This window comes from Pantherophis guttatus, chromosome 14, assembly GCF_059756535.1.
Source record: "Pantherophis guttatus breed Tessera chromosome 14, ASM5975653v1, whole genome shotgun sequence".
NCBI lineage: Eukaryota > Metazoa > Chordata > Lepidosauria > Squamata > Colubridae > Pantherophis > Pantherophis guttatus.
Window position 1 is genome coordinate 3,111,651 of NC_142076.1, and position 13,771 is coordinate 3,125,421.

Sequence of the window (13,771 nt, forward strand, 5' to 3'; positions counted from 1 at the left end):
ATAGGTGTTAACAGAATAGCAGAGTTGGAAGGGACCTTGGAGGTCTTCTAGTCCAACCCCTTGCTCAAGCAGGAGACCCTACACCTTTCCAGACAAGTGGCTGTCCAGTATCTTCTTGAAAACCTCCAGCGATGGAGCATATGCCATATGTAAAGCAAAGATGGAAGCGGAACAAGACGTACAGATTTCAACACTTGGAGTTCAAGGGCTGTTCTTCACCCTTTCTTTGAGCGAAGCAGGAAACTCTGCCAGTGTGGCATTTCCTTCCCCAAAGTTAATCCTCAGGAACATTTCATTAGCCTGAATTGGCACTGTGCTGCTTTGATTCCACTCCCTGCTGGTTGCTTGACTGAGCATCTGTCATGATTGGGTAGCAAAGGATGAGAGGTTTTTATAACTAACTGTCACTGCGTACTGTCAGCTTAACCAGGGAAACACTGCTTAACAAAGGTGCGGCGAAGAGCAACTAAAGTCCAGAGACAAGATAAAGCCGTGATGGTGGAACAGAGCTGCCTGAGTGTGTCTATGTTGCTGTGTAAGGGGAGGGAAGTTCTTGTGCCAGCTTAACGATGCAGGTGTTCAGTTGGTGACCCTTGGATTGACTTTGGCACACAGCCCCCAGTGGTCTCCCTATTAGGATAGTTTGACCTATATTACTACTTTGAGAATGCTTCTTTGCTTAGAACATAGAATAATAGGGTTGGAAGAGACCTTGGAGCAGTGGTGAAATCCAATTTTTTTTTACTACTAGTTCTGTGGGCGTGGCTTGGTGGGCGTGGTGTGGCTTGGTGGGCGTGGCTTGGTGGGCATGGCAGGGGAAGAATACTGCAAACTCTCCATTCCCACCCCACTCTGGGGTCAGCCAGAGGTGGTATTTGCCGGTTCTCTAAACTACTCAAAATTTCCGCTACCGGTTCCCCAGAACCTGTCAGAACCTGCTGGATTTCACCCCTGCCTTAGAGATCTTCTAGTCCAATCCCTGCTTGAACGGAGACCCTGTATCATTCCAGACAAGTGGTTGTCCAGTATCTTCTTGAAAGCCTCCAGGGATGGAGCACCACAACTTCTGAAGGCAAGTTATGGATCGCTCTCGCTGTCAGGAAATTTCTCCTTAGTTCTTGGTTGCTTCTCTTTTTGGTTAGTTTCCATCCATTGTTTCTCATCTTGCCTTTTGGTGCTTTGGAAATTAGTTTGATCCCCTTGTCTAGCCTGTCCCTTAAGTGAGACCGAACAGGCTCCTGCAGAAGGAAATTCTGCACTAGGACAGTGGTTCTATTGAATTTAATATTTTCTATACTTCCATTAATTTAAGCTCAGGGATTTACTGAATAGCTTTGGATTCTTTCTTTCAGGCAGCCTTCCTTGCAGGGTTGTGTTTTAGGAGTGCAGCTGAAGAAAGAACAATTATGAATAAGAATAGCTGGCTGGAGAATTTTGGGAGTTGAAGTCCACAAGTCTTAAGGTGGCCAAGTTTGGAGACCCCTGTCCTAGAGGGACAAGAAACTATTAAATAATCAGATTTCTGAGATAGATGGGCTAAAATAGAAGCCAATGAGGAAGTGAAAAGGTTGGACTGCCTGCCTCCTGATTCTCACTGAAGCGAGGAGAGGCAAAGGGAGAGCCAGTAGCTGGAGCCCTTCAGAGAGCCGCTGAATTATTTAGGGAATTGAAGACTGTTGGTTTACACTCCAAAACGCCTCACTATCTTTGCAGCCTCCTCCATAACATGGTTCCAAAATGTAGGGAACAAAACCAGCTGATGTCACCTTGTATTCATCCTCCACTTACTGTATTTATTTATTTATTTATTTGGCAGTATTTATATGCCGCCCTTCTCCCGAAGGACTCAGGGCGGCGAACACAGGTTAAGAACATACAATGATAAAATAATAAAATCCCGTTAAAACCAAATTAAAATCAATAAATAATAAATCAGCATCAGCCCATTTGTTGGGGGTCAAGTCTTCAGGCCTCGACGGAAGGAGCGGAGATCCGGGGCCGTCCGGAGCTCAGTGGGTAGTTTGTTCCAAAGGGTAGGGGTGCCCACAGAGAATGCCCTACCCCTGGGTATCGTCAGACAGCATTGCCTGGTCGACAGTACCCTGAGGAGAGCAGCTCTGTGAGAGTGGACAGGACGGTGGGAAGCAGGCAGGAGATGGTCCTGCAAGTACCCCGGGCCTAAGCCATGTAGGGCTTTATAGCTCAATACCAGCACCTTGAAGTGAATCTGCACCGGTAACCAGTGCAGCTCACGCAGGAGAGGTGTTACACGGGAGTAACGAGGAGCTCCCGTAACCACCCGCGTGGCCGCATTCTTTACAGGACAAGTTCCTGTAAAGGAACTTGTCCTGTTGTTTTGCTCTAGCACTGTGATGGCGAACCTATGACACGTGTGCCAGAGGTGGCACGTAGTGCCCTCTCTGTGGGCACACAAGCCGTCACTCCAGTTCAGCTTCACTGCCCATCCAGGGGCTCCCCCTGCTGGCCAGCTGGTCTTCAGGTCTCTGCTGCGCATGCATGTGTGGGAGGCACAATGCATGCAGGGGGGCATGCATGCATGCATGGAGTGCGGGCGGAGAGGCCGTGTGTGCATGTGTGAGGGCGGAGCACATCCGGGGGGCACACGCGCACATGCAGGGCACATGTATGGGGGGTGCAAGTGCGGAGCCAGGGTGCATGCATGAGGGCTGCACGCGCATTGCATTTGGGGAGGTTCAGGGGCACGTGTGCACATATTCACGCATGCACACGTACATTTTGGTCACTCGGTCCGGAAAAGGTCAGCCATCACTGCTCTTTTTTTTTTTCTTAATATTTTTTATTATTTTTTTCTTTAAAAACAAAAAGAAAAGAAAAATTTCCATTTTACCACAGTTCCGTATCGGTGTATATCCACAGTTTATGTTTTTCTCCCCCTACATATTCACATATTTATTTTTGTGGTTTCCTTATTCCATAAATATTATATATACTACTCCTTACTTATTATATTATATTATATTATATTATATTATATTATATTATATTATATTATATTATATTATATTATATTATTTATATTATTATTTATATTATATTATATTATATTATATTATATTATATAATATTATATTATATTATATTATATTATATTATATTATATTATATTATATTATATTATATTATATTATATTATATTATATTATATTATTATACATACTATTATATCCATACGTTAAAGGTTAGCCATCATATGTCTAAAGGGATTTTTCCTTCTCCTTCCAGGGCGAGATCTCTGCTCTCTGTTCCTCCCACTGCACCCCATAGCAAGGTCAACCTGGCCCTGCTCCTTTGGGCCAGCTGCTGTGGGGATGCACAAACACATACACACAAACACAGATACACACAGAGAGAGTCTCTGGCCTTTTGCCTTTAGGCTGTGGCAAAGCTAGGGCTGGCTACCTCACTCTTCTCCTGCCAATGCTGCAGCCTGGCAGCCGATCCCCGGGCACCAGTGCGTGGCAGATAGCAAGGGAAGCATGGGGGAAGGGGAGATCAGCTCTTTGGCTGCCTGTTCTCCTTTGCCGCAGAAGAGGTGTTGGGTGGGGGGGGGTGGAACATTGTCAGGGATAGAAAATGGGAGAAACATTTCTTTAGCTTGACCCCCTTTAGCCCAGGATCAGCTTGCCCTTCTGCACAGCCACCCCTAATCAGTGGGGCAGGGCGAGTGCAGTCTTTCATAGCTGCCTGTCTTCTGGGAGACTGCTGGATGCTCATAAAAAGACAGACATCTTGTGTTCTTCTTCCAGATTGTTGAGCCCCCCCCCCCCCCGGTGTGGGGAGTTTGCCTTCTCTGTTAATATTGTTTCTTCCTTTAAAAAGTAAGCCAGCCAGCCTTTAAATCTAATAAAAAATAAGCAAATAATATGGCCGAAGTGCCGGAGCGCCTAATCTGGAGCAGGGAAATCATGTGTCATTGTTTGAGAGAGGAAAGGGAGCAGGGAGGATCTTCTGCTGTCAATTCCCCAGCACCAAGGAGTGGTCTGTGGGCCAGAGAGCTGACCCAGAGGACCCACCTGCCTGCCTTCTCTCCCCTCTGCTTCACTTCCGGAGGCAGAGAGCTGAGTGCTGAAGACTGCCAGTAACTGAAGGGTGTCAGAGTTTGTTGCAGCACACACAATCAGACAATTAATTCAGCAGGATTCAAAACTTCTTTACATACATAATAACACATAAGGCATGTATCAGGCCAGGGGTGGGTTCTACTTAACTTTACTACTGGTTTGCAATGGGGCCGCGCACACAAGCTCTTCTGTGCATGCACAGAAGCATTTTGATGACATCAGGGTCAGTGGGTGGAGCCTCCCACCGGTTTTACTACTGGTTCTATAGAACCAGTGCAAACCGGAGGCAACCCACCACTGGCATGTATACAATACCCTTGTAGGTTTTCCCAGGTTGTAGAGAAGAGAAATAGCACGTACAAACGCAGCACAAAATGGAAGCACAAAATGGAGGCCAGCAAAATGGAGAAGGCAAAATGGAGGAGCGAGAAGCTAGTGCCCTCAAGCTTATATACAGAACAGTTAAGCCATGCCCAGGCTCTAAACTGTCTCTTATGGCCCCATACAACAATATGTTTCAGTTACCAAACAGTTCCCATTGCCTGACCTGTTGCTATGTCTATTCCAGTTCATGAATATACTGACAAAGGAAGCTTTGCCCATCCCGCTACTTTTCTCTCCTTGTTTCCTAGCGGGACAGAACCTCTATTCTGCTCAGATGCTGAGGCAGGAGAAGGCAGCCAGATGAACACAGTTCCCTTTCTGCTACTTTTGGGGGGCTTAAGAGGCCCCCTGCCACAGTAGAAGGGGCTGTTCCAAACTCATCTAGGGAGGGCTGGGATCAGCAAGGGGGCGGGAAGCTTTTCTGGCCGAGACAAAACCTTTCTGTTATGGAAAGATCTGTGCAAGGAGCCTGCTGGTGTTACTGCCCAGCTTGCCTTGATGTTGAGCATTCAAAAATCTATTCAGTCCAGGATCCCTTAAAAGAAAATTCTAAGCATAAGTGGGAGAGATGAAACCCTTAACATCTGGAATTTCCTTTAAAAGAAATCACGGAATAATTTTAAAACCTAGCCTTGATTCTGAGCAGAGCAGAGCAGAGGAGAGCAGAATAGAATAGAATAGAATAGAATGAGCTGGAAGAGACCTTGGAGGTCTTCTAGTCCAGCCCCCTGCTCAAACCGGAGTACCTATACTATTTCAGATATGTGATTGTCTAAACTCTTTTTAAAAACCTCCAGTGATGGAGAGCCCATGATTTCTATTAGGAAGTTTCTCCTTGATTTCAGGTTGCTTCTCTCCTTGATTAGTTTCCATCTTGCCTTCTGGTGCTTTGGAAAATAGGTTGACTCCCTCTTCTTTGTGGCAGCCCCTTGGATATTGGAAGGGACTGCTATCGTGTCACCCCAGTCCTTCTTTTTGCTAAGCTAGACATACCCAGTTCCTGCAACCGTTCTTCGTATGTTTTAGCCTTCAGTCCCCTAATGGTATTTGTTGCTCTTCTCTGCACTCTTTCTAGAGTCTCCACATCTTTTTTATAGTGTAACAACCAAAACTGGATGCAATATTCCAAGTGTGGTCTTACCAAGGCATTATAAAGTTGTTGTTAAGGTTATTGTTGTTGTGTTACCAACCAGCAGAGTGGATTGCACAGAGAAACGTTGCTGAGAGCAATGAATAAGAGATAAGCAAACTGGTTTATCAAAAGCTTACTTTATAGTAGAAAAACAGTCTCATAGTCTTTAAACAAATTCCAAGTCTTTGCCAGTAAATCAGTCCAGTAGTTACAGAATCTTCTTACTCAACAAACAGTAGTTGGTTAGAATAACAAACTCACTCTGGTTCACAAACCACGATGGTTGCAGATCCATCCAATGATAATTAGCAGATAACAACTTCTCTCAATGGTAGCTTATCATCACAGCTTCATACACAATGGCAGCATAGCATTGCAGCTTCGTCATCAACAGCAGATCATAGCAGCAACTGAACACGTTACAGAAGCTTTGCTTAAATATTCTCACAACCAGTAAACATGTAATTACAGCATGACTCAGCATTAAAGCCACATAATACATATACAGCTTAAAGTTACAGTACACTTATATTGCCTGGACAACATAGTTAGGCTCAAACCATATCCTAACAGTTGTACTAACACTTCATGTGTTAATACCACTTTATAAAAGTGGGCTACTCTGCTTTTACAGAATCCTTGAGTGCATTTTACAATGGAGACCTTTTGGAAAGGTGTAAGAACATGAGTTACTTGGGGAGCACAGAGAAGTATGCAGCCATAGGGTTGGTTAGCGCCCCAAAAGCTCTCCCCTGATTTTTAATAATTTTTTTTAACATCAAATTATTTTAACCATCCTTGCCTCTTTTTAATTCTCATCCTGTTTTTATGTTTTGATATTTTATTTGTACATCTGAGAGGGAGAAGAACAGTTTCAAAATTAGATAAATAACTAAAATAAGTTGCTGATGGAAGCGAAGGACATTTTTATCTTGGCAGAGCTGGTCATGAAGCATAAAAATCTGATGGAATTTCAGTTGCACCATCATCTTGGTGTTTTTGATCATACCCTGAAACAGCCCTGAGAGTGATGTTGAGGAGAGCCTGGAAGGAGGCCCAGAGAGGCCTAAGGGAGAAGAGGACTAATCTGTCGTGGAAGGAGAGCTTTTCTGCAGCTGAAGGCAAAAAGGGCTCAATGAGGGAGGGTCCCAGGAAGGGATGTGGCTGGATGCAAGCATGGAAAGAGAAGCTGAGAATCCAGAAGCAGTCAGGAATTCAGGAGAGGCGCCTTGTTGGTCAAGGAATGCAAGAACAAGAAGTCTAATTAAAATGATGAGAAAATTCTGCCTCAAGAAATTCCAGAAAATGTAACTTCTGTATTATGGAATGTATGACCTGCTTTTCTGCTTACATAAGCAGGCAGAGAATTGTAGAGAGAGATAAAACATAAGACATGATTGTTAATATCACTATCATTAAAGTCAATATCATTGAATTCAATTGACATTTAAAAGCTGGGTAAATTCAGTGCATATTTGGGAGTCCAATGCAAAGCATTCCCTCACCTGAGAGTCAAGTGGAGAAAGTCCACTCCCACGAACCAGGTAGATGGGTTCAGCAACAGCAGCACCTGCAAAAGGGCCTCTCCTGCTCACCTGGCCAGAGGAGGCTGTTGAGGTTCTCTCCTATGGCTTGGAAGGTGGTATGTGGGTTTGAATGGGGAGGGCCTGACTCCAGCTAAGTGGTGGTAGGTCTTTGGGCCACCTAGATCTGGGCCTTTTCTGTCTTTAGCCTCAGATGGAGTCACCCATCCCCGTTCAAGAGGGGTGCAGAGTCCTCTTGGACTCGAAGAGCAGGTGGCAGCTGTGGCCATTGCACAGCTCCATTTGACGTGCCTGTTGCACCCTTCCTCCTAGATTAGAAGACCCTTCAGACAGTCACCAATGCCCACAGGTCTCAATTACTGTAATGTGCTCTACATGGGTACTACTGAAAGCCATTAGAAAGCTTCAACTGGTCCAGAATGCAGCAATGCAGGCAGTGATGGGCAGGCCTTGATTTGTAGATTTGATACCTCTGCTTTGCGAGCTGTGCTTGCTCTGTTTATGCTTCCAGGGACAATTCAAAGCTGAGCCCTAAGTGGCGTTGTGCCTGGTTACTTGAAAAATCGTACATTTCTGTGGCATCAGCCTAGCTGCTGCGATCTGACAGGGTTAGTGTGCTCTGTCATCATTGGTTAAAGTTGGTATATTGTTGTCCAAATTCATCATCGGGTTCTCGTGTGTCTACTGATGTTCTTGTTTTCTTGTGAGCCGTGCAGAGTCAGCCTGGAGCAGTGTTTCTCAACCTTGGTAGCTTTAAGATGGGTGGGCTTCAGCTCTCAGAATTCCTTAGCTAGCATGCTATGGGTGCAGACTTTCCCTCCCAGAATGCCCCAGCCAACAAGCTGGCTGGAGAATTCTGGGAGTTGAAATCTATATATGGTGATTGGGGAATTCTGGGAGCGGAAGTCCACCCATCTTAAAGCTGCCAAGGTTGAGAAATGCTATTCTAGAATCTCGCAATACCTAAACTGATTAGATTTAAGTCTGAGTAATCTATCCAAGTCTTAGCCAGAAAAATATTCCTCCAGGCAGGGGTGAAATCCAGCAGATTCTGACAGGTTCTGGAGAACCAGTAGCGGAAATTTTGAGTAGTTCAGAGAACCGGCAAACACCACCTCTGGCTGGCACCAGAGTGGGGAGGGAATGGGGATTTTGCAGTATCCTTCCCCTGGAATAGGGTGGGAATCACTTATCCTTCTTGGTGGTGTGGGAGAGGCTAATCCTGAGCTGTTTCCTTGAATTGTGAACTAATCAGCCACTGAGCCTGGCAGCTTCCTGATGCACGACTGTGTCTGTCTGAGAGAAGGAGCCTGCGCAGGACATTTGAGGATAAATGGGCAGATTTCAGTCTGCCTGTGAAATGCCTGGTAAAATTCCATGTTTTGCTGAAAGCCTCTCCAGCCAGATTGCCATGTCTGGGTTGGCCCTCTTCTCCATCCTGAAGTATTTGCTCTTCCAGACCATCAACTCATTGCAGAAGCCCTGAGCTTAAAGCTGCAGCATACAGTTACCAATGACTGGCTTCTCCAACAGATCCTATCATCCCCTACCTTCAAGGGTCTTCTAGTACTGTACAGGGGCTATAAAATGGTGGAACCAATCCAAGAAAGGATTTGAAGACACCACCAAACTGCTCTGATTGCTTATGAATGTAGAAACTGCCATTGTTTGCCATGGTAATTTGTTAAAAATTAAAAATGATCTCCTTGGACTTTTTTCCTGCAGAGTAGTTGTAGCTCGGACCATCACTATAACTCCATGTGACACAAGAGCTGTAGAAAGAAAGCACAGAGCAAGGACCTATTTTGAGCTATCGACTATTTTCTTCCAAGGTTGCGTCATTGGAAACGGCCATGTTCAGTTCAGAACATTTTCAACATCACTGATGTACAGGGTTTATTATGGTTATGATTAATCATGATAGATTCAGTAGTTCCTCTTGGCTTTCGTCTTTGAACCCAGAACAATTAGAGTTGCCCTGTAATTATTTTGCAAATTTAATTGTCAAATTTAATTTAGATGGACGCCCACTGATGTCATCTTATGTTCTGAGGCTTTGTACCTCAAAGCTGCTGCAGCTCTTTTCCCCACAAAATAGCACTTTGGCTTTCTGGCCAAGGAATCTACAACCCGCTTCCTCCTTCTCCTGGAAGGCAGGTCCAGTCAAGATGGAGCAAGCTCTTCCTGCAGGGAAGAAACCGGGATCCGGTGCGGTTCCTGGGGGCACCAAGAAGAAAAGTTGAGTGTGTTTGCTCTTATCTTCCACAAGGAGATAGGCAGGCAGACTGACAGATCACCTTCCCAGTCTCCTGGCAGCTCTGCAGTTTTCCTGGTCATTGTAACAATAACAGAGTTGGAAGGGACCTTGGAGGTCTTCTAGTCCAACCTCCTGCTCAAGCAGGAAACCCTAGACCATTTCAGACAAATCCTTCAAACCTGCTTAGGTTTTTAGGGTCACCTTGATCCCCTTGAACCCTCTCCAGATGTGAGTTCAGAGGAGAAGGATGAGTTTGAGTCAGCAGAGAAAAGCACAGAGCCAAGTGTTGGTCGGAATTGGGGCTTGGAGAGTGATAGCCTGATGGAGCAGCCTCAGCTGGATTGATTGGAGGACGGACAAGCTGAGGTTGAGCGAGGGGAGCCACGGCGGCAACAAGTTGGCCAAGAGGCTCCAGGAAAGGATCTGGAGCAGCTGCCGCCTGTTAGCAATGAGGAGGAGGAGGACTCCATACCTCTTCCTGGTCCAAGAAAATGTAGGGCAGAGAGGAGACAGGCACAATGCCAGTCAGCTAGACTGCTTGCAAGGAGGCAACCTCGCCTCTCATGAAAGGCTTCATCAGCATCACCCAGGGGTGGGTTCTACTTACCTTTACTACCGGTTTGCAATGAGAATGCATGCAGATCGCCAAATATGACGTCAGGGTGGGTGGGTGGAGCCTCCCGCCACTTTTACTACTGGTTTTCAAGAACCGGACAGAACCCACCACTGGCATCACCTACTTAATCCTGCGTTGAGGATTTGAGCATTGCCGGAGCAACATGCCTAGTCCTGAGCCTTGTGAGCTCGTGTTGTGTATCATTTGATGCGTGGACTGCTTTCCTGGACTTCGTGTGTGACCGTTGGAGATGGTTACCCAGTGACTCTTGCCATACTGAGCTCAGAATGGGGGTGTTTTTTGAGGACCTGTTTGGGGGGTTTGGGGGGTTTGAATAAACACCTGCAAACTCTTGCTGTGCATGTGTGTGTTTGTGTGTAGGGAACGGGGCAGCACAATAATGTTGTCAGCCCTTCAAGGTAGTTCAGATCAGGAAACCAAAACCTAGATTACTAATACAATTTTTACTGTAAGATTACAGTAACCGAATATTGTAAGTCTGAAAGTACTTCCCCACTCCCCAGCCTTTACATTCCAGCATATTAGGGAGAGTCCCTTCTGCAATACTTTCTCCATCCCATGAGCTGTGGTGGCGCAGTGGTTAGAGTGCGATATTGCAGGCTACTTCTGCTGACTGCCGGCTGCCTACAATTTGGCAGATCGAATCTCACCAGGCTCAGGGTTGACTCAGCCTTCCATTCTTCTGAGGTGGGTAAAATGAGGACCCAGATTGTTAGGAACAAGAGGCTGATACTGTAAACCGCTTAGAGAGGGCTGTAAAAGCACTATGAAGCGCTATATAAATCTAAGTGTAATTGCTATTGCTATCCCATTGCTCCTTTGGACTCTGATTTCTCTTATTAGGCCATTGTCCAGCTTTTCCTCCTGTCTTGTTATCCCAAGGTTATTCTCACAAGCTGTTATATCTACAGAAATGGGAGAATGCAGCTGAAATTGGATTCAGGCTCTTTTGAATGTTGAACTTCTCAACCCTTTCCAGTCTGTTCCCTACCTCTTTCTCCATTGCAAAGCACCAAGTTGCTGCTTTAAGTTGTGTGTGTGTGTGTCTGTGTTTTTAATAGCTGTGTTGATAATTGTGTTGCTTTAAAACAGCGTTTCCAACCTTAGCAAGTTTTAGATGTGTGGAATTCTGGGGAATACTGGGAGTTGAAATTCACACATCGTAAACTTGCCAAGGTGGTGAATTCACTGCTTTAAACTGAAAGCTCATGGCAGTGGGGAAAAAATACTTGTGTGAGCACCAGCTGTAACTCACTTTTTTCAGTACTGTCATAACTTCCAACAATAGTTAAGCAAATGGTTGTAAGTCTAGGACACTCTAGTATGTCCTGAGGGTGCTTTTCTTTTTCCTGGGTCTTAAACAACCAGGGAGTTTATATAACTCTCACCAAAGGAGTCTTCTAGTGAGAGGATATGTTGCTGATGATCTGACACCAAGTTCTTTCTTTTTTTCTCTTCCAGAATAAAGTCTTGAATGTGGATGGCGTCAAAGTAAAACTGCAGGTAAGCCAAGCCATGTGTCAGTTTTGATTCTGGATGTTTTGCTGTTTCATTGTACCTGTGGCTTCTGTAGAGCAACCAGCATCCTTAACAGATTAACAGAGTTGGAAGGGACCTTGTAGGTCATCTAGTCCAACCCCAACACCCACTCACCCCGCTCAAGCAGGAGACCCTATACCATTTCTGACAGATGGCAGTCCAGTCTTTTCTTGAAAGTCTCAACTTCTGAAGGCAACTTCTGTTCCATCGGTTGATTGTTCTCACTGTCAGAAAGTTCCTCCTTGTTTCTAGGTTGAATCTCTCCTTGGTCAGTTTCCATCCATTATTCCTTGTCTGGCCTTCGGGTGCTTTGGAAAATAGCTTGATCCCCTTCCTCCTCTCTGTGGCAGCCCCTCAGATATTGGAAGGCTGCTATCCTGTCTCCCCTGGTCCTTCTCTTCATTAAACTAGCCATGTCCAGTTCATGTAACCGTTCTTCGTATATTTTAGTCTCCAGTCCCCTAATCCTGTCAGATTCAGATGTTGTTTGATAGTTTCTCTGCCCTATTCACCTCCTTCAGGATTCAGGATACCCAGAACATCTTGTCACAGGCAAAGCGAACAGCCAGCCTGAGCTGACTTGGGGAAGATGTTCCCATGAATATCTTCCGAACAAACCCAGCAGGGGTTTATAGATTAAACTGGGACAGCCAGAGCTTGTCCAATTAAGAAAAATACAAATATTACTATGTGCAGTTGAATTCTTAATGCATTTGCTTCATTTTTAAATGCTTGTACATCCACATCCTTGATTCTTGATGAACCTATCTTTAATTTTATGTACACTGAGAGCATATGCACCAAGAGAAATTCCTTGTGTGTCCAATCACACTTGGCCAATAAAAATTCTATTCTACTCTACTCTACTCTACTCTACTCTACTCTACTCTACTCTACTCTACTCAATAGAACTGGGAGAAATGATAGTCACCACAAATCTCAAAGAGCCCCATGGTTGATCTGAAATATCTTTTCATTGATGATGGTCATAGTCTTCTACCTCCTTTCTCAATGATGTCTGTGATGCACAAGTTTACCACTTTCACTGATTCCCTTATCTCATTTGGCCAAATTATGTCCATGCCATTATGACCATCCACTTCCTCTTTCATTTTACATACATGAAACTATCCATCTGAACCTTCTTTACTGATGTAATTCTTTCCTGAGATACTTTCACAGTCTTTCTGTCAACAAAGACTTTGGAAAAAGTTCAGAGAAGAGCAACTAGGATGATCAAAGGCCTGGAAACTAAAACATGAAGAACGGCTGCAGGATTTGGGTCTGGCTAGTGTAGAGAAAAGAAGAATTAGGGGTGACAGGATAGCAGTATTCCAGTATCTGAGGGGCTGCCACAAAGAAGAGTGGGCCAAATTATTCTCCAAAGCACCAGAGGGCAGGACAAGAAATAATGTTTAGAAACTAATCAAAGAGAGAAGCAACCTGGAATTAAGGAGAAACTTCCTAACAGTGAGAACAATTAACCAGTGGACTAGCTTGTGTCCAGGAATCCTGGGTGATCCATCACTGGAGGTTTTTAAGAAGAGACTGGACAGTCACTTGTCTGAGATGGTATAGGTTCTCCTGCTTGAGCAGGAGGCTGGACTAGAAGATCTCAAAGGTCCCTTCCAGATCTAATATATTCTGTTCTATTCTAATGCATGCTGCCTCTGTCTTCCTCTTTGCCTCATGATGTTCTCTTTGCTCAACATTATTCTTTGTGCTTCTCTTTCACAACCACTTTCTTCTTCTTTTGACAATTTCATTTCTGCACACATTCTTCTTCTCCACTTTCACTTTCTCTACACTTTCAGGTGTCCAGGCAACTTCCTTCCATATTGGCCCCCAGCCTTCTCACAGCACTACCATTCCTCAGCATAGTCAGTTCCTATACTTTCTGTCCCCATTGATGGACTCTTGAGTCATTTGCAAAATGGAAGTGGGGAAGCCGTTCCATTCCTTCAAGAACAGAAGTGCCAATCTTAACAAAACTGTAAAACTGCTGAGCAGTTATTGGACTACTTATCATTTTGAAAACTGGCAGTTATCTTGCCTTCTTCCAGGAGCTTCCATTCACACACATTGCAGAGGGTCTATGACAATTCGCCTCAGCCAACTCACTGCAGGACAAGAGTTACACTAATTTAAAAGAAATGGTGGAATATAATCATTAAA

The 13,771-nt window shown here is 44.8% G+C and overlaps 1 protein-coding gene across 1 annotated transcript in view; it reads left to right on the forward strand.

The window, feature by feature from the left end:
- The window catches only part of RAB26 (RAB26, member RAS oncogene family), a 233,886-nt gene that overhangs the window by 146,996 nt on the left and 73,119 nt on the right, over positions 1-13,771 (forward strand). Inside the window, exon 3 of the mRNA XM_060693025.2 lies at positions 11,519-11,560. Coding sequence (XP_060549008.2) covers positions 11,519-11,560 — 42 coding nt within the window. The remainder of the gene's footprint in view (positions 1-11,518; positions 11,561-13,771) is intronic.